This window comes from Myotis lucifugus, unplaced genomic scaffold (assembly GCF_000147115.1).
Source record: "Myotis lucifugus unplaced genomic scaffold, Myoluc2.0 scaffold_300, whole genome shotgun sequence".
Classification (NCBI taxonomy): domain Eukaryota; kingdom Metazoa; phylum Chordata; class Mammalia; order Chiroptera; family Vespertilionidae; genus Myotis; species Myotis lucifugus.
Genome location: NW_005871348.1, coordinates 1 through 21,903, shown reverse-complemented (window position 1 = coordinate 21,903; position 21,903 = coordinate 1). Strand labels below are relative to the sequence as shown.

General features: G+C 42.4%; 1 protein-coding gene and 1 non-coding gene across 2 annotated transcripts; both read right to left on the bottom strand.

Annotated features, from left to right (window-relative positions):
* Positions 1-396: 396 nt before the first annotated feature.
* LOC111828211 lies at positions 397-502 on the bottom strand. Its single transcript, XR_002832007.1, has one exon. It is a non-coding gene; the product is annotated as a U6 spliceosomal RNA (small nuclear RNA).
* A 4,586-nt stretch (positions 503-5,088) lies between these two features.
* On the bottom strand, positions 5,089-14,860 carry CDC42SE2 (CDC42 small effector 2; the record flags this gene model as incomplete). The annotated part of the gene is made up of 4 exons (XM_006100171.3): positions 5,089-7,577; positions 8,686-8,796; positions 12,371-12,472; positions 14,840-14,860. Coding segments are annotated over 3 exons (222 nt in total), but the record flags the coding sequence as incomplete, so codon positions are not given.
* Between the last annotated feature and the right edge of the window lie 7,043 nt (positions 14,861-21,903).

Here is a 21,903-nt window from a genome sequence, read left to right as displayed (position 1 = left end):
ACTCCTTTAGCTTTGTCTTGTCTGTGAAGCTCTTTATCTGACCTTCAATTCTGAATAATAGCTTTGCTGGGTAAAGTAATCTTGGTTGTAGGTTCTTGGTATTCATCACTTTGAGTATTTCTTGCCACTCCCTTCTGGCCTGCAAAGTTTCTGTTGAGAAATCAGCTGGGAGTCATATGGACGTTCCCTTGTAGGTAACTAACTGCTTTTCTCTTAAGATTCTCTCTTTGTCTTTAATCCTTGGCATTTTAATTATGTGTCTTGGTGTGGGCCTCTTTGGGTTCCTCTTGCTTGGGATTCTCTGTGCTTCCTGGATTTGTAAGTCTATTTCTTTCACCAGGTAGGGGAAGTTTTCTGTCATTATTTCTTCAAATAGGTTTTCTTTCTTTTTTTTCCAAAAATATGGAACACTTCATGAATTTACATGTCATCCTTGCGCAGGGGCCATGCTAATATTCTCTGTATATTCCAATTTTAGTATATGTGCTGCCTAGGCGAGCACTTCAAATAGGTTTTCAATCTCTCTCTCTCTTCCCCTTCTGGCACCTATAATGCCAATGTTGGCACGCTTGAAGTTGTCCCAGAGGCTCCTTACACTTTCTTCATATTTTTGGATTCTTTTTTCTTTTTGCTCTTCTGATTGGGTGTTTTTTGCTTCCTCATATTCCACATCATTAATTTGATTCTCAGAATCCTCTACTGTTGAATCCCTGTAAATTGTTCTTTATCTCAGTCAGTGTGTGCTTACTTTCTGACTGGTCCTTGTTCATGTCTTTGACTTTCTCATTAAGATCCTTGAAAGTCTCATTAAGTCCCTTGGAGGTTTCTAGAGTAACCTTATAACTGTGACTAATGCTGCTGTAAACATGGGTATATGAATATGTCTTTGAGACTCTGCTCTCAGTTCTTTTGGCGATATACCCAGAAGTGGGATTGCTGGGTCATATGGTAGTACTAGTTTTAATTTTTGTTTGCTTTAAATTTTTTTATGTTATTATTGACAGTATTACAGATGTCCCCCAACTCCCCACCGCCCTTCTTCCCCTCTTCCCAACCCCTGCCCCACCCCAGGCCTTCACCACACTATTGTCTGTGTCTATTGGTCATGCATATATGTATATGAGTTCTTTGATTAATCTCTTCCCATCCCGCCCTCCATTTTTAATTTTTGAGGAACCTCCATATTGTTACACCATTTTAAAATTCCCACCAGTAGTACAGAGTTCCAATTTCTCCATGTCCCCACCAACACTTCGTTTTTCTGTTTGTCTGGATTTTCTGATAGTAGCCCTCTTAATGGATGTGAGGAGATATTTCATTGTGGTTTTGATTTGCATTTCCCTCATGGTTAGTGATGTTGAGCATATTTTCATGTACTTATTGGCCATATGTATGTCTTCTTTGTTGAAATGTCTATTCCAGTCCTTTGCCCATTTTTTAATTGTTTGGGTTTTTTGTTTTTTTGTTGTTTTTTTTTTTTTGGTTGTTGGGTTGTAGAATTCTTTTTTGCTCTCATTTTAAAAAAAAATGTCATTGAGGGATAGAAACATCGATGAGGGAGAAATATCAATCAGCTGCCTCCTGCATGTCCCCTACTGGGAATGGAGCCCACAACCCGGCATGTGCCCTAAATGGGAATTGCCCAGCCACCTCCTGGTGCATGGGATGACCCTCAATCCGCTGAGCCACACTGGCTGGGCTGTAGGAACTCTTTATACTAGATATAACCCCTTCTCAGCTATATAATTTACAAATATATTCTCCCATTCTCCAGGTTGCCTGTACAGGCTGTTGTTCTTTGATGCAGTTTTTCATTCTGATGTAGTCCATTCTCTATTTCTACTTTTTGTTGCTCGTGCTTTTGATGACACGTCTAAAAAGTCATTGCCAAATCCATTGGCATGAAGCTTTTCCCCAGTGTTTTCTTCTAAGAGTTTTATACTCTTAGGTCCTATGTTTACATCTGGTTCATGTTCATGTTTGTATATGTTGTGAGATAAAGGTCTGCTATGGTCTCGGTGTTTGTGTCCTCTCCCCAGACAGGTATGTGGAAATCAGCCCTAAGTGGTGGCTTTAGTCGGGGGGCCTTCGGGAAGTGCTCAGGCTGAGGACAGAGCCCTCATGCGGGGAACTGCTGCTCCAATAAAAGAGCTTCAGGGACGCCTTGCCTCCTCCGCGCGAGGGCACAGCTTATGGGCAGGAAGAGGCTCTTGCCAGGAGCAACCATGCTGGCACCTTGTCCTTGGACTTCCCAGCCTCCAGAACTGAGAAGTAAGTTGCTATTTGTAAGCTACCCAGTCTGTGATATTTTGTTATAGCAGCCTACACAGGCTAAGACACGACCTATCTTTATACTTTTCATACGGATGTCTAATGTTCCCAGCGCCGTTTGATGAAAAGACTGGCCTTACCCCATTGAGTGGCCTTGGCATCCTTGTTGAACATCATTTCACCAGAGTTTATGTCTGGGTTCTCCATTCTATTCCATTGGTCTCTATGCCTGTCTTTATGCCAGTATCACACTGTTTTAATTAATGTAGATTTATAAGTTTTGAAATCAAGTATGGTACCTCCAACTTTGTCTTTCAAGATTATTTTGGCTCTTCAGGGTCCCTTGATATGACTGGGAAAAAAATGCCATTGGGATTTGGATAGAGATTGAATTAAATCTGTGGATCACCTTGGATGGTCCTGACACCTTAACATTAGGTCTTGGGATGTGAATGAATACACGATGTCTTTCCATTTATTTGTATCTTTAATTTCTTTCACTAATATTTTGTAGTTTTCAGTTGGACCAGTCTTTGGCCTCCTTAAATTTATTCATAAGTATTGTATTTAGATGCAATTGTAAATGGAATTTTAAAAATTTTTTTCAGATTGTTGTTAGTGGATAGAAACACCTGATTTTTGTGTGTTGATTTGGTACCTTGCAGCTTTGCTGAATTCATTTGTTAGCTCTGTGTGTGGACGAGTTAAGTCTTTAAGGCTTTCACATTATCAGCTACGTCATCTGTGAACAGAGATAATTTTCATTTTGGATGCCTTTTCCTTTTTCTTGACTAACTGCTCTGGCAGGACTTCCAGTATCTTGTTTTATAATTTCTATCCCTGTTGATATTCTCATTTTTTGAAAATCTTTTTTGTTGTTGTTTAGTCTGTCCGTTTCTCATTTAGCTCATTGAGCATATTTGAGACAGTTTTTTGAGATTTAGGTATTTGAAACAAGTCCCCTCTCCATCTTTACTGAGTGGCTGGCTTCACGCCGCAAGGGGAGACCTTCACTAATCAGCCCAACTTAAAGGCTCATGGTCCTCTCAGCCCTTTCTAGGAGTGCATGGCCCCTGGGACTGCATGTGCGCTTCCACCCAGTTCCCGTAAACTCAGCTGCTTCTAAATGCCTTTATTTATACATAAGCGTCTCATTTCTGCTTGTGCTCAGAAGCCTTGCGTCTGTTGTATCCCTCTGCCTGTGTACTCTCTTACCCGGCATCGACCTGCAACTCTAACATGTGGCTGCACCAGCGTGTTCCCAGCAGCTCCATCCCTGACCGGGCCAGGCAAACCACTCCACCAGCCACCTCAGGGTGGCTTTTTATGTTTATGCATGGCTTGGTTCTTGCAGCTTAACTGGTTTCTAGATTTCTGACAGTGCTTTATCGGTCCACATATTGTTGTTTATTGGGTGTTTCTGTGGGGGAAACAAGGGCCTAGTTAGCTGTCTTGCTGATGTCACCGAATATTGTTTAAAATGTTATTTTGGCCCTAGCCGGTTTGGCTCAGTGGATACAGCGACACTGCCTGAGCGTGCTGCACCAGCAGGTAAAGCGCTCCACGTGCATCGGTAGGCAGGCCCTGGGGAGCTCGGGGTACAGAACGAGGGGCTGAGGTGAAGGACTCATCCAACCTCTGTACATCTGTGCCTTCAAATGTTTGGATGAGTATTTCTCATAACAGAGTCAGACCTACTGAGCTGGTCTCAGTATCTGACCAACTAACCAGGATGTATGTGGTGAGCATACAGATCTTTGCTCTAGATCCAGGGTTTCTCGGTTGTGGCTGCCATGGCATTTGGGGCTGGACAGACCCTTGCTGTGGGGTTGTCCTATGTGCCATGGGTATTGAGCAACCTCCCTGGTTTCTACCCCCACCAGGCAGCAGCATCCCTTCAAGTTGTGATGACCAAAATCATTCCAGACACTGCCCAACGCTCCCTGGGGACAAAACTGCTCAAAATGGTACCTGATAGTATGGCTAAGAAAGAAAATTCTTATTTAAATCCTGCATAAACTGTGAGGACAAAAATGCTTCAGCATGGGAAACTGAATAGGCATTTGACTCCTTTTTTTTTATTTTTCTATTGACAGAAACATCAATGATGAGAGAGAATCATTGATCAGCTGCCTCCTGAATGGCTCCTACTGGGGATCGAGCCCACAACTTGGGCATGTGCCCTTGACTGGAATTGAACCTGGGACCCGTCAGTCCGCAGACCAACGCTCTATCCACTGAGCCAAACCAGCCAGGGCTTGACTCCTTTGTTAAAAGCATTTGTGATGTTCCCCGGCAATGAAAATTTGGAGAAAAGAGATATTTCAATAAAAAGTCCAAAGTCCGGCCCTGGCTGGTTTGGCTCAGTGGATAGAGTGCCGGCCTGCAGACTGAAGGGTCCTGGGTTCGAGTCCAGTCAAGGGCACATGCCTGGGTTGCGGGCTCAATCCCCAGTGGGGGGCGTGCAGGAGGCAGCTGATCGATGATTCTCATCATTTATGTTTCTATCTCTCCCTCTCCCTTCCTCTCTGAAATCAATAAAAATATATTTTTTAAAAAAGTCCTATTTCCAAACATTTACACTCATTTTGATTAGGTGTTTATTAAATTATAAGGTGAAGTTAAAGAGAATGATAAATTATTTCTGTATGAGGATAGTTTTAACTGAAAATATAAGAATGCTACAAAGGTGCTCTAAGTCAGTGGTCGCCAACCTTTCGGACCTCATGGACCACTGGTTGGCGACCACTGCTCTAAGTGAATGCTGGTAAATAATTCCTTGAAAGAAAAAAACTATACTGAAAGGAAAATCCAAGCCAGGATTGAAAGAAAACATTTATTGAATCAATACTTTCTTTTTAATATCTACAAGCCAACACTGAACTCACTTTATTCAAGAATGAACACAATGTACAAGAAAAAGTGTGCTTATATTATAAAAATATGTCAATTTTATCTTTTGGGTGCTGAGCAGAAGTCATTTAAACAAAATCAAGGCAAACTTGTTCTCTATAATGAAACTGCTATAATTTAATAACAAAATGAAAGCTAGTATACGCTCAGTATTTCTAAAGGCCCAGGGATAATGCTGCATTGGAAATGCTGAATCCAACCACCAGAGCTAACATTTCCACTCTATGCTTATTGGCACCGTTTCATGCCTAGATCACGAGAAAGCACCTGATTTACAGAACGCAGGTCACTGATAACAGAATCCATGTCGTTAAACCTTCATTCAGTTTCCCTTGCTTAACAGTTATTAGCATGTATTTCAAAAAAGTACTAACAGTCTATCCTATTTAATTAGCTTCAATTTCAAAACGAGATACGTTGCTATGGGGACCAAATGACCTCCAAAATTTACCACCCCACCTATGAATGTGGGGACGCTGCTTCCTCCACATTCAGATAATCCCATGCCTTCCTAAAAGATGTGTTCAAGGTTCCTAGCTTAGAATTTTTGGTAATTTTCTTCTTGATTTACTGGCACCTTCCTTAGCATGTGCCCTTGCACACAGTGTGGCCACTGTGATGCCCATGGCCTGCACAGTGCAGCCTGCAGCCCACCATGCAGACACGCTCCAGTGCACATGGAGTATTTTGGTCCTTGGAGAAGCAGAAAAAAATAATTGGAAAAGCAAAGCAAATCATGAGTAAGGGAAGAGGGACCATGGCTCCCTGTACTATTGTTCCAGGCGTTCTATGACAAGTATAAAAATTGTACTGAAATTTTCTAAAGTCCAGGTAGAAGTAGACTAAATGGCACCAGTGGGGCAATGCCAGGAAAATCCAGTCCGTCTGAAAAAGCGGCACAGCCACGTCGCTGGCAGGACACAGAGGCTCTGGCGTTTTGCAGAACGCAATATCCTCCGTGAATTAGTGAAACCAGATGAATTCTAGTTGAGAAGTTATTAAACAAAATACGTATTTTTGTTACTAAGCATAAACGTTTTTCCTTGACAGATCCTCTCTGCTGGAGACTGGCCCTGTGAAGGCTGGAAGCCGCAGGAGCACAAGGACTGAGTATCTGGCGCCCCCTGTGGTGCAAAAGCTGAATTCCAGAGAGCGGGGAGAAATGCTTTCATGTTTTGCCTCACAAACCTAATATTTATTCAGTTACCTTTTCACAAGGAGTTGGGACTAAGGGGAAGGAAAGAGGATAAAAAAAGACACCTTCAATTACCTAATTCCTTAGGGCTAAGTTTTCAATGAACCCCCATAACCCGCATGAAATGTTAATCCGACCACATGTAGTTAGAGCTGAACCAGACACAGGATTTACATTTTAACAAAGACACAAACCACCAACTGGCTAAATGCTATGCCCTTGTGGGGAAGGAGAAGCATTTACAGATTCACCTCAAATACAGTTTGTGGAAGAATAAACATATTTTGCAACCAAAGCAAAGGTTTTCTCACCAATTCCATAAAGTCACCAGACAGGTTGTTTTCAGTGTCAACTCCCACTGCCCCGGACGTGTGGCGCGTGGATAGGCCACTGACTCTGGAGTCTGCAGTCAGGAGAGGCCAGGGGTTCAACACACTCTACTGGACACCATGACATTAGACATGACATTAAAACAAGGACCAACAGTGAGTGCAGAGAAATGAGCGGCTGCTGCTCAGAGCCAATGGAGGCGTCACCACAGCACTCGATGCACAGCCATTCTGCTCACTCCAGGTCCTCGCTCCCAAATAAATAGTGAACATTTACAACAGAATGAAGGCCTTACAAATGCAAACTTGCCTTGTACTATAATTCTCTCTAAATAGACCAAAAAGTCGTATTTCTAATAAACTACAAGTTACCATTTCTGTGACAGGGGTGTGACTTGGCACCACAGCTAACCTCACTAATAGCAGCAGTATCGCCAGCCCAGGGCTCCTACACGCAGCAACTTCATCAAGCATGCAGATATCCATCCTGCTGAAGCTTCAAGTGACTAAAAATGATCATTGTGCTTGTGGGTCTCATACCTTCCAAAATATACATAAATGGTGACAAGTTAACAAATAATAGCAGGTCCTTACTCACTAATAAAATCATAAGGCAGGTGGAAAGAGAAATGTTAAAATGGGAAAAAATGCAAAACAGTGCTAGCATTCACAGAAAAGATCATGCCAAGGTCAGATCCATGTTGATAAAAAATAAAATTTAAGCCACAATCTAAGAAACTCTGTCCAGGAGTCGAAGGCATGCGGCCAGCTGAAGGAAATGCAGGATTCGTCCGACAGTAGCTTCTTCGGCGGAACAGTACATCTCACTGGAGGGTCACAACAGGATGGACAAGACGCCGTCACACTTCCTTTTGTAATTGAAAAGAAAAGCAATCACACACAAAAATTAAAGAATAGTAGAAGGAGAAAACACAGAAATTCACAATGACCTACAAAACCAAAAGAAACATCCAAATTATTTTTACACTTTTGGGATGCACCCTTTTAAAAAGTTGATAATGAAAGATTTACCAACAGCACAGTTGATAAATTTTAAATATAAAATCACTTCACTACACATGGATTCTGGGCAGTATCAATGCTCAAAACAATAACTTCACTCTTGTTTAAAGGACCCCTGAGCTTCATCTTACCACCAGAATCTTCAAGCCTCCCCAACCAGATGTCTTAATGCACTTAAAGTTCTTCACGAGGAAAAGAGGAACCTAAAATTAATATCCAAACTGCAGCAATGCCTATGACCATCATTCAGCACATTGCGGACCAGTAGTTTTATTGCTAGCTTTACCCAGTGGCCAGATAAGTTTCTATTGAACAAGTACAAAACAACGTTTTACATAAATGTTAAAGGCACGCTTTAAAATTAAATACCCATTGCATTTTGAAGTTATTTTTACATGTTTTTACAAGCTAATATCTTTTTAAAGTATACTTTGTAAAACACTGTGTAATATGAAGAGAATTCCTGTGATCCGTCCGCAGTGTGTTAACATTTAGCCAAGTAAAATATTTTTGCCTTTTGTTCACAATTTTTTAAAAAAGAGGGAAAACAAAATACAGCTGACCCTTGAAGAACGTAGGGATGGGGGCACTGCCCCCACCCATCCCCCAGCACTGTTGAAAATCTGTGTATAACTTTGACTTCCCCCAAAACTTAAATACTAATAATAGCCTACTATTATAGCCTACAGTTATAATTGACCAGAAGCCTTACCAATAAGTTGGCTGACACCGTTTGTACATGTATTATTATATAGTGTATTCTTACAATAAAGTTAGCTAGAGAAAATACATTTACAGTATTTATTGAAAAAGAAAATCCATGTACAAGTGGAACTGTGCAGTTCAAACCCATGTTGTTCAAGGGTCAACTGTATGTATCTCTTAACCCCAACTTAATGAAGGCTGGCTGTGTCGCCAGCCGGGGTCGGCCACGTCTGAGCCTGGAGTACTCACGGGAAGGGCGGGCTATCCTGCCTTTGTGTCCACGAGCTGCATCTGCACCCCGGCAGACATGCCACCCCCGTAGCCTCCCTTGGACTGCATTTGGTTCTGAATGGAGCTAACCTACAACAAGACAAACAGGACACACTCAGGACTAAGGAGGCGCAACTAAGTAATACTTGTCTCAACATTTTGGTTACTTTTTTTTTTTAGAAGGGTACTTTTTTTTTTTAATATATTTTATTGATTTTTTACAGAGAGGAAGGGAGAGGAATAGAGAGTTAGAAACATCGATGAGAGAGAAACATCGATCAGCTGCTCCTGCACACCCCCCACTGGGGATGTGCCCGCAACCAAGGTACATGCCCTTGACCGGAATTGAATTCGGGACCCTTCAGTCCACAGGCCGACGCTCTATCCACGGAGCCAAACCGGTGCTGGCTAGAAGGGTACTTTTTTATAGTAAAAAAGCTGTAATAGATTTTTAAAGACATAAAATCTATATATATAAAAGCCTAAGAGACCCTTACAACTGGACAACCGGCAGGTAGCTATGACGTGCACTGACCACCAGGGGGCAGACGCTCAACACAAGAGCCCAATGGAGCTGGTGGTCAGTGCACTCCCACAGCCAACCTCCCTCGGTCCCTCCCTCTGACTGGCTGGCCAGATCTAGACTGGGCACGATGGCCCTGATCGCCCTGGACGGTGGCCAGGCCGAGGGACCCCACCGGGCCTCTAGTTTTAGAATAAAAGAATTTTTAAAGACTTAACATTTTTCTGATTATGGATGGGGGCAGATAGTCTAGTAACTAAAACATTTTTTTTGCTACAACTCCCTCTCCCCCTACTTTCTCTACTTCCCTAATACAAAAAATCATTTTTGTAATTCATGAGGCACTTGGTAACATTCCAAAAGGATACAAATCAACCCTGGCCAGTGTGGCTCAGTTGGTTGAGCACAAATCCATGTTTTGGGTTCATTCCCCGGTTGGGGTGCATATGGGAGGCAACCAATTGATGCTTCTCTCTTTCCCTCTCCCTTTCTCTTTCTTTAAAATAAAAAAATTTTTTTTAAGTATACAAATCAGCCCAGCCAGTGTAGCTCGGTGGTTGAGGGTTGACCTATGACTCAAACTAGGAAGTCACGGTTCCATTCCCGGTCAGGGCACGTGCCCAAGTTGTGGGCTCAATCCCCAGTAGGGGGGTGTGCAGAAGGCAGCCTACCAATGATTCTCTCTCATCACTGATGTTTCTCTATTTCTCTCTCTCTCCCTCTCTGAAATCAATAAAAAAAAAATACATATTTTAAAAGTATACAAATCAGCTTTCATTTCCTCCATCTTAAATATCTTAATTTACATGCATCTCATATATAAGATTATCTCAATTACTTATACTAAAATCGAAAACAAAAATAAAATAGAAATTGGACCAACCCAAGATAAATTGTAAAAGTCCATGTGGTAAAATTTACATATCTGATACAGTCTTAATAAAGTCTGATAAACTAAAAGGTCTAAGAATCCAAAGATTTGGACATGAGTCCAGATTTATTTATTCCTATTGTAACTGGTGAACTGTATCTTCTCAGAATATCAGGCTTCTTACTGGTAAAAGTTAACATGATCATCTCTCCTAACTACTTATTGGGCTACTTTCCGATAGACTGGGATATATAAATACTGGGATATTTTCTTTCTTTGCTGAAAAAAAGGCAGTTATTTGCACATTGTGAAGTACTCTTAGTGTGTCATTATTATTCCAATTTCACATCAATAAGAAGCAGTTTGGAAGCAAAGAATAAGAGAATCCGGCCAGACTGCTAGAAAATGGAGCAACAAGGAGGTGATGACCGAACAGTGAAGAGCCAGCACACCTGCTCATGTGAGCTTCATATTTTTACATGATTCCATGTAGGTTCTTTTTCCTCCGAAAGTGAATTCTTCAATTTCAAACTGAAGGATGTGGACTGGATAAGTTAGGGTGACTGTGGATATAGTGTTTTAACACAACAGAGCTACAGTATAAAAAGGGTCACAGAACCCTTTTCTAGCAAGAAGTTAATATGAAAGGCAGTCTTGGAAGAACAGTGTGTTTAGGGGAAAAAAGAAACTACAAGTCACTGACCATCCAATAATCCGGTGTGGCTGCTCCACGCACACCAAGCCCAGGTCCCAATTCCAGCGGCTCAGGTTTTGGGATGGACAAACGTGAGAAAACATTTCCTTGGATAACAGCATGTCTGTAGTTTTGCCTTATTTGCACTATTATTGCACAGGAGACTGAATTTTCTCATGAACTCAGGCTTCTACAAGTTAGAACTATTGCTGACAATTCAGGAAACGGTTTCACAATACCCAACGGCAGTGAGAACGGAGCCGGGGGTAGGGGAGTGCTGGGTTGCAGTGGGGGCGGCCTATGGCTTTAGAGACGGCAGCAAGCTAGTATAAGCAATGGCTACAAAAGGCTTACTTAGTTCTAAAGAGCTAAAATACTTCATAAAAATTCCACCTCAGTAAGCAGAGAAGGCTGCCGGGGGACTGCAGGGCCGAACCTCGCCTCAGCTGCAGAGGCGGACAGGGAAGCTCCGCACACAGTCCCCAGCTCTGCCTGCGACAGGGCGAGCGAAAGGGCGGCAGGGACAAGCTCTTCGTGGAGACAAAATGCAGATGGGAATCCTAAAGGAAATCCTGAACTGTGCATAAACAAGACTTTAAAAGTAAATACCCCTAACTAAACATTTCATTTGTCTTATATAGAGTTTAAAACCTGAAGTGGGGAGGACATTTGTTGATAAGAAATTAAAATTCATCACATATAATAAGCTTCAAACCAGGCGCTCTATTAACAAGCCATAGGTTCCCATTTAGTATCTTCACACACGGTGACCTGAAACAAAGCCGCTGAGGACCCGTGGCAGCAGCCGACACTTCCACTGCCCAAGCGGCCGAGTGAGAGCCCTTTTCCTACCCGCCTCAACGGACAAGCTGTTTCCTTTCACAGAAGATACAAATCACCCCTTTGCTCACCTAGTAACTGAACCGCCAGGCTTGTTTGCTGTATCCAGGATACTCCTCTACCTATTTTAAAACTCTGTTCTCTTGTTAAGCCTTTTGTTAACGCTGTCCAGTGAATGAGTATATACAACGGATCATAATTCTGTTCATAAAAGCCTACTGACTTTCTGGGTCTAAACAAAGATCATGTGGACATGTTTACTGTAGACACCGGGGAAAGAGGCCCTCGATAGTGGCTTGTTCTCAGGGCAAAAGTGAGGCAGACCCTGATTTAAAAACTCCCTCATTTGGTGGCACATCTATTATCCTGGACTGTTTTTCTCACAGATAAAATTAAGGAATAAGAGAGTTCAGCTGATTAAATCCGAAGTCTACTCTGAAATTCACTGAAATCTCTAGAAAAGATAGCCAAAAGATCTTTTATTTTTACTTCTGATTCTTCCTAGCTTGTTGCCAAATCCTTTAAAGTATGTATTCAGTTATGAAGAGTTTAGTACTGGAAACAGAATGAAGTACTTGGCAAATTAGGTGAGATTAATTTTTTATTGGTCACTTTACTGTCTTCTCTGCTGACATTATGTATTCATATTTGATGTCTACAAAGGCATCTAGTGTAACATTAAAAAAATACACCTGTGTCTCAAGGCCTCATCTGCACATTCCACCAATGTACTTACTGAATTCATTCCACTGAACAGGTCTCCTGATCCTACATGAGCTGTGTGTACAAAGTTTGTTGGTTCTCCAATCATACTTCGGTCAATCCGACGACGCCTTTTCTAAAATATGAGAACAAAGAAAATGATCTTATTACCAAAAAACTTATTCTGATGGATATACATACTATTGATGAATGACTCTGTTTAATAATATAATAAATTTGCCCAGGAGCCCTGGCTGGTGTGGCTCAATTGGTTGGAGCATCACCTTATACTGGAAAGGTCATGGGTTCAATTCCTGGTCGAGGTGCGTAAGGGAAGCAACTGATCAATGTTTCTCACATCAATGTTTCTCTCCCTCCCTCTCTCCCTAAAATCAATTTAAAAAATGTCCTCGGGTGAGGATTAAAAAAAAAAAATTGCCCAGGACACAAAAATACCTGAATCTTGGACTACCCCAACTACTTCAAATGACTGGTAAAGCAAAAAAATAGGTTATTATTTAGAACTTTAAAAAAATGATTTGGTCTAGCTCGGCCATCGCCACATTAATATAATAAACATTTAAGCTTTATTCTATTTTTTAAAAAGTGAGAGACACCTATAAAATTATCATCACTAACCACTGTTAGCAAATACATTGCGATTTGAGTACAACATTCTGTATTGTACTCATTCTGAGTACAACTTTTCAGTGATGTTGAAACAGTCCAAGTTTTCCAGCTCGGCTCATCTCTTTCAACAGTATCCTCCTGAAATTGCAGTTTGCCTCAAAACTAAGACAAGTTATACATGAACTTGTTGGATTGGGTTGCCTGTGAACATATTTTATGTCTGTATCCCTGAAATGCTGGTAGGATCTGACAGGTCCTAAATACGTATCACAACAGACCCAGGTGACAGCTTCTCAGGATTCGCACGTGAGTTTCACAAAACCACAAAAGCAGAAAGTTCACGCATTAATTTTAGAAGTCAGTATGCACTGTTTACTGTCCTCTTGCTTTGGGTGCTGCAGATCAGATTCCCAAGATGGTGTCTGCTGACTGCACTTTTCCCAAAGCCTTCCTGATGTGCGCGGGCCACCTGGCGAGGCCGAGGCCCTTCTCAAAGAACAAGACCTACTCCAGGCCACTGGGTTCTGACCATCCCGTGCTCTGTGAACACACAGCAGCATTTCCTCCGGAAGGGTGTCTGGAGCTTAGCCCACATCTCCATGTTCAGGGGTTTTTCTAAACGTTGAGTCACTGCAGGAAGATGCTGAGAGAGCAGTCACCCTGTTGCGCTCGGGCCACCACCCATCTCACCCTGAAATGTTTCTTGAAAGAATTAATGAGTGGATATGATTGTGAACTGACACGCTTGTGAAAGAGCAGTATTAAAATAACATTCTCTATTGGGTCACAGGCAAAGTCTCTCCAAATTCAAGAAGATTGAAATCATATCAGGCATCTTCTCAGACCACAATGGCATAATATTAGAAATAAACTACAATAAAAACAATCAAAAAATGCAAACACTTGAAAGCTGAATAGCATGCTATTAAACAATGACTGGGTGACCGAAGAGATCAAAGAAGAAATTAAAGTAACATTCTCAATACTGAGGATGTTCAAAAGCAGATGACTAAACACTGATTCAAGAGACTACTCTCACACTGAAAGGCAAAGGACAGAAGACTTCAACTTGCACCATAATGATTACGGTAGGAAATTAATTTATGAACCTGAAGTAGTATTTTTAAACTTGACCTTTACTGAGTTGAGAGAGACCTTTCCTTTAGTGTTGGAAGGTTGTTCATGCCCTCTAATCACACCCTGACTTTAAGGTATAAAGTGGGAGCTTCCAGTCCTTCCTTCCCAAAGGCTAGAAGGAGCACAGCTCTTAAAGCAGGGCAAGGATCAAATTGGTTTTAAAAGGCTCACCCAGCCGGTGTGGCTCAGTTGGCTGAGCGTCATCCCATATACCAGGAGGTGCCTGGTTTGATTCCTGGTCAGGGCACCTGCCCAGGTTTGGGCTCGATCCCTAACAGGAGGCAGCCAATTGATGCTCTCTCGTCAATGTTTCTATCTCTCCCTCTTCCTTCCTCTCTCGGAAATCAGTAAAAACATATTTCTTTTTTAAAAAGGCTGCTCCATGACAGTTACAGGTGTGCAGCAGGTTGGAGGGGCCAAAAGAAGTTATAATGTTGGTGAAAAAGATTAGATTCAACTAATAGCAGAGATGAAAGAGGTGGATAGAGCCAAGAGGTGTTCAGTGGATAAAATCGACAGCACTTGGCTGTTGCTGGACCTGGGACCGGAAGGAAGGGTAGGGCAGGGAGCCGCAGTCTCAGATCTGAGGAGCACGTGCAGCCGGTTAGGTCATCCTGGAAGAGGACCAGGCTCTAAGAAGGTGAAAGGTTCAGTCTCAGACACACTGAATTTCAGGGATCAGTGAGGCACCAGGAGGGCCAGTGGTTATGTGGAAACAATTCTGCAAAAGGCTAACCTGGAGGTGAGGATCCGAGAGTCACAGCGTAATAAAGCTGCCAGTGAATGACTGCCTAGGCTGCGCACAGAGGCGCCCATGCAAGGCTGGGCAGAGGAAAAGAAGCCATCACAGAAGCCAAAAGAAACGTCCTGAAGTGAGGAGGAAAATCAGGTGCGTCTTCTGGAAAGTGTCACAGGGGAGGAGGAGAAGGCAACCTCAGTGTGTGCGGTGTCGGTGGAGTAAGAGGAACGGAGACAGCCCAGGGGGCCAGGGAGTGTCTGGTAGGTGGGGAGATCAAACACAGACATCGGAGAGAAGTCTGACGGACGGTGGGAGCTGAAGGGAGAAGAGGAAATGAGGTCAGATTGAACGTTTTCCTTGAAGATGAGAAATACTTGATTATGCTTAATTTCTGATGAGGTAGATACAGCAAAAGAGAAGAGACTGAAGGTAAAGAAAACGAAAGGGTGAGCAGCATTGTAAGGTGACAGAGAAGGCTGAAAGGATGGGACCCAGACAGGCCGAGGTGCTCCCTAGAACATTCCCAATGAATCAGAAGTCTAGGTATTTCACATAAAGCATTTTAAAATACAAATACTATTTTCCAGGCACATGAGACACTTAGAGAATGGCACACTTTTCTCGGTGTGGTGTGTTAAGAAGACAAGAGACAAGATTTAAATCATGGGCAAAGGAGGGGAATTCCAGAGTCGGCCTCCGCAGAGAAAAACAGGAAGTGGCGCGCTCCGCTGTCATCTGTGCTAACTGCTGGCAGGAGCAGCGCCACTGATTTTCCTGGAAACACACTTTATTCTTTATAGGGAACTTATTAAGAATGTCAACTGTCTAATTCTTGCCATCCTTAAAATGTTAACTCTTATTCTGCATAAGGTCAAGAACTAGAGGGACACAAAAATGAATAGTTGTGTTAGGGTGGAGGGGGTTAGGGAAAATGTCCCTTCCTGTGACATTTCTACATAATTACTTGCCATCACAGTGAAATCATTACTAAAGATAATGAATTCATAATTTGGAGTAGATGCAAGGAGAGGGATTAAAAAGGTAAGTGCCCCTATGTGAACATGTTTGCGTCCTCATGCAAACAGACCAACTATAAAAGCACACTTCTGGGACAATGGGGAAATTAAACAACTGACTGGATATTAGATGATAATAAGGAACTATTTTTTTGAAATATATTTTTATTGATTTCAGAGAGGAAGGAAAAGGGAGATAGAAACATCAATTATGAGAATCACTGATTGATTTCCTTCTGCATGCCCCCCCACCGGGGATCAAGCCCACAACCCAGGCACGTGCCCTTGACCAAAACTGAATCCGGGACCCTTCAGTCTGCAGACCGACGCTCTATCCACTGAGCCAAACCAGCTAGGGCAATAAGGACTATTTTAAATTTACTTTGGGGTATGGTAATAATACCATAGTTATCTTCAGCAATAAAAATAAATGCCTACTGATATATATACTACAGCATGAATGAATCTCAAAATAATTACGCTGAGTGAAATGGCACAAAGGTACATTTAAAGAAAATGTAAACTAGTGTATGTTGACAGAAAGCACATCAGTGGCTGCGTGGGGAAGTGCACAGGGGACGAGGAAGAGACGGATTATAAAGATACCTGAAAACTTGGAGGTGGATGGCTATGTCCACTATCTCGATTGTGGTGGTGGCTTCAAGGACACATCTGCCAACTTACCAAACTGTACACTTTAAATATGTGCCATTTATTATATGTCAGTCATGCCTCATTAAAGTTGTTTAAATCTTAGAGACACACATACTGAAATGAGTTTAATGTGATCTATTTTAAATTCCCTAATGGGGGGGGGGGGGAGGCAGTAATAGATGAAACAAGATGGCCCCATCGATTACTGTTGAAGCTCGTGCTACACACATTTGGGCGGGAGCGGGGGTGCTTCTTATCCCTCTGTGTTTGGGTGTATTTGCTAATTTTCCTAAAAGAAGTTTCTTCACAGACCTGTTAACTCATTTAGTTTCCTGCTCTTACAATTTCATGTCCTAGTTCCATCAGAACTTAATCATTTTTTCTCCTCATTCTTTCTAATGCCTTACAATTCTAAAATCATTCCCTACCCACTTCCTGCTCTCCTCCCAAAACTATTAGAAGGTATACTTTAAGTTTTAAAAAATATACTGAGAGCAACCAATAATCATACAGGTAGCTACAATATCAATTTGGTTTATGTATTCATTCATGCACTCACATTACAAGTTCCTTCTTTGAAAATGAAACAACCAGCCCCCCCCCCACACACACACAAAAATGTCTTAAACAATACAGTCCAGTGACAAGGGGCTCAGTGCCTTCAGAGCTCCCACTCCATTTCTCCCTCAGCTCTTCCCTTGCCCTCCTCGTGTGAACTTTGGTCTTGGGCTGGTAGCAGCATTGCTGCCGCAAGTATAGGCCTTACACCTTTGTGCAATGACACACAGAGGGATGGCTCTTTATTGAAAACAAGGCAAATTTCCTCTGCGGTCTCCATAGAACTTCCTCTGGCATCCGAGTCCTATGCCCAGTCTTTAACCAACTCCTCTCACCCACAGATGTCTTACTTGGGCCAAGCTCTTGAACCCAATCACTGTACAAGGAGAGGAGACTCCCATGGCTGGCACAGAGCCTAATCAGGGATCACCATGAGCACAGGGGTCCTCTGCTCAAACCTTGTGGCTCCTATGCAATGGGAAGGGGGCGGGGGTAGCGCAGAATGGATGCTGTGGTTACAATAATCAAGGCAACTATGTTATTTAAAAATTACTAGGAAAATATTTTTAAAACTTGGAATGTAAAATTCAGAGAAAGGATTATTCTGTGGCTATTCTTCTAAAAGCTCCTTCTCTGGTTCCCTATTAATTTATCTGCCTTTTTTTTTTTTTATCTTGCCCTAGAGGCCTGGTGCACAAAATTTGTACATGGGGGCTGGAGGGTGGGGTGGTGGTAGTGGTGTCCCTCAGCCCGGCCTGCACCCTCTTCTCACAATCTGGGACCCCTCAGGGGACATCCCTCTCACAATCCGGGACTGCTGGCTCCTAAACCGCTCACCTGCCTGCCTGATCACCCCTAACCCATCTGCCTGCCTGATGGGTCCCTAACCACTCGCCTGCCTGCCTGATCGCCCCTAACTGTTCGCCTGCCTGATTGCCCCAACCCCTCTGTCTGCCTGCCTGATTGCCCCCTGCCTCTGCCTGCCCTGATCGCCCCTAACCACTCTGGCCTGCCTGATCACCCCTAACTGCTCGCTTGCCTGCCTCATTGCCCCTAAACCGCTCGCCTGCCTGCCTGATCGGCCCCTAAACTGCCTCTGGCCTCGGCCCAACTCTATGCTGATGATTAGTAAATCTCTTCTCTCTTTCCTGGGTTTAGACTACATACATATTCAACTGCTTACCATACACCACCATGTGACTAGACTGCAGGGGTGGGCAAACTTTTTGACTCGAGGGCCACAGTGGGTTCTTAAACTGGACCGGAGGGCCGGAACAAAAGCATGGATGGAGTGTTTGTGTGAACTAATATAAATTCAAAGTAAACATCCATTACATAAAAGGGTACGGTCTTTTTTTTTAGTTTTATTCATTTCAAACGGGCCGGATCCGGCCCTCGGGCCGTAGTTTGCCCACGGCTGGACTAGAGGATACTCAAATTTCCTATGTCCAAAACTGAACGCATAATCTTACTTCTGTAACCCTCTACCTCCTCTTCATTCCCTATTTTGGTAAACACTTCTCCCAGTACTTCAAGCCATGTTTGAGGGCTATCCCTCCACCTCCTGCCTCAGACTAGCACATCAAATCAGCATCTGTGGATGCTAACCTCTACCGCCCCATCGCTGCCACAGCCTCTGTCAAGTCCCTATCACCTTGCACCTTTCACTGCAGTTGTCCCCTAACTTAACTGCTTTCACCTTTACAACCTTCTGCCTCCTCCCAATATTCTTCACCGTTACCTAAATGTACCTTTCTAAAGTACAAAACTGATCATATGTCACTCACCCATTTAAAAACACTCAGTGGCTTTCAAAAACTTTGAGGATAAGTTCAAAACGCCACACAGCCTATGAAGTCCTGTTAATCACGCCTACCTCATCTTTTACTACTTCCTTTCCTGCACTCTGGGCTTTCATCTGCTACTTGCAGTTCCCTAAATATGCTCTCACTTCTCTGCCCTCTTCCTGGAGGATTCTTTCCTGCTCCTTAACCTGACTCAGGCCTTCCTTCTCTACACCCTCTAGTCTGGGCTTAGGTGTTCCTTCTCTGTGCTCCCAGAGCACCTGTAGTCACCTCTACCAAAGTAAAAGTTGCACCTTTCACCAAATTCAAACGGTCCACTGGATGGAAGGTATGCTCCCATACAGACGTACAAAATGTGAACCCACCAGGGCCAGCACCATACATGGCCACAGCAATTCATCAACATACTTTTTTTGAGTAAGTCAACTTATGAATGTATAAACATTACATTCACATCGTTTTTAGGGCTTAATTTTTCAAACACTTTTTTGGTAGCAATATAAATAGTCCACTTCCCTCACATTTGTAGAATAATGATCAAGTACAGCTTCTAGAAAAACAATGATTGCCTAATCACTCACAAGTTAAAACTTCCTCTAAAGTTACTCTCTGGGCAGCTTAGTGTGCAAACACATGCCACTGAAGAGCAAATGAAGGCCAGGAACGCAGGGTAATGGGATAGTACATCCTGAAGTCGTCCTAGAAACTGACAGAGTGAATGAAGAAAGTGCCTGCCACCTAGGGGAGGGACAAAAAGCTGGAACTTTCAGGCCACAAGACTTCAGAAGATAATGAACCTGTCCAGGATACCCACGCATACTGTATCTTCCGCTCCGAGAACAGTAACGATCATTCTCCTCTGGCTTCCAGAGCCCTGAGCACTCACTGGACTGCCAGCAGGTCCTCATGTAAAAGGGCTGCTATGAGGAGCCATTTCTATAAAAGATGAGCCACCTTAGACCACCACAGCAATCAAAACACCCAACTAGAGTTACAAGCAGTTAATTATCTAAGTCAAACTCCATAAAGACAAGATATTTCCTGCTGGCAATATTTAAAAATAGGTGGGTTGCTGCTAATGCATTTAAAACTCAATTCTAAGTGCAGTGCTTTAGAATTTAGTAGGTTAACTAACCTCTCCCCAGGTAGTATAAATTTTGAATCTGGTGACAGATGAGAAGTTTGCAGGAGGCCCCCAAATTTGTTTTTAAAAGAAATAGCTAAGCAAGTTATAGTGATCTTTTCAAGGGCAAAATTGCTAAAAGCAAAACAGAAGGAACTAGCTGTTCTCATCTCAGTGAGAAACCTAAAGCAACACAGGGAGTTCTTTTTCTCCTTCTATTTCAAGTTAGTATCTGGTTTAAGTCACGTATCACAAGTATGAAAACTGAAGTACAAAATAAGTTTAAAAAAACTCATCTGAAATAGCTTTTTAAAGAACTAATGATACAGATTTCAATGCTTTTGAGTGTTAAAGGCTCTATGACCCGGGAGATTTCTGCTGCCATGGGTCCACCTGGTGTTGTTTCTGTGCATGGTACGTGTATGCATGCTACAACAGCTAGCGTGTAAGGGGCTGGTGAAACACCTTGCATACTGCACAAGGAAAGCCTCATGGAATACGATGCCCTACATTTATTTTAGTACCGGGAGACCTATACTGGACTCCGACCTCTTGCACTGCAAGATGATAAATTTGTGTTGTTTTAAAGCCACTGAGCTTGTGATAATCTGTTTCAGCAGCAACAGAAAACCAATGTACCTAAAAAGATCGCACTACTTGCCAAGGTCCCACAATGACTAAAACAGGTCTGAGTCTTTCTTGTCCACTGTTCTTTCCTTCACACCACTGCACTGACAAGTTTCTCTAAAATAAACATCTTTGTATATCAAAAAAAGGTCATATAATTCCCCCAAAACATTTACTATGTAAAATAAAGAAAAATAAAATTGTTCCTAATTAAGCCAAGCAGTTTTATAATTTCCTTTCTTGTACTGTTTTGTGTTGAATTGCTCCTTTTTGTTTGCTTAACTTAATATGAAACATTAATTGTTCCAACACTGTCCGCAAACACGTTGCAGTACAACTGGTTAGATAGCTGATTAGTTCAAAGAGTCTGAATTTTCACTAATGTTCTGGGTAAATTTTTTTAAAAATATATATTTTATTGATTTTACAGAGAGGAAGAGAGATAGTTAGAAACATCGATGAGAGAGAAACATCGATCAGCTGCCTCCTGCACACTTCCTACTGGGGATGTGCCCGCAATCAAGGTACATGCCCTTGACCAGAATCGAACTTGGGACCTTTCAGTCCGCAGGCCGATGCTCTATCCACTGAGCCAAACCGGTTAGGGCTTCAAGCGATTCTTGATCCTGTAGCAACAACTATCCATTATATCCTTTTTTTTTTCCACTAGCATATGTGCCCATCCAGAATAGTCTTCCAAAACTGGAATTTTCTAGGCCACACCAGGGCACCATAGAATCAAAACCGATCATCCATCGTTTTTTGTGTATTTCCTCTTCCCCACACTATTACCCGCAGTTGTCTGAATTCCAAAGACTGTATCTCCCTCTGACTATTTTGCTTATGGAAGGGGCGGAGGTGGTTTATTTGTATTTTTTCCCCTATTGTTTCTCTGATGCTTGAAAAAAAAAAGCCTATCAATCTTTCAGAAACTAATCTAATTCATTTTTAGATTTATGTTGTGAAACTCCATTTACACAGCCAAACCCAAAAAGCCTCAATTGCTACATGAAACAGCACCACCTACTGGCACAATTCCCACATTACACCCTCGTATTCTCAGCCCTGGAATCCGTTTAAAATTACTGAACTCTCTCCCTTTGGAAAACTTTGACAAGTAACCTCATAACAGAAAAGTTTAGAAAGACTTCAAACAATAAATTTCTTACTCTACCCTATACTCAAGGAAACTACTCCCTGCTCACAATATTTGTTTGTGGTTTTTTTTAAAGGGAAAATATCTGATCTCTACCTTTTTCTTGGACCATAAAATTGTAA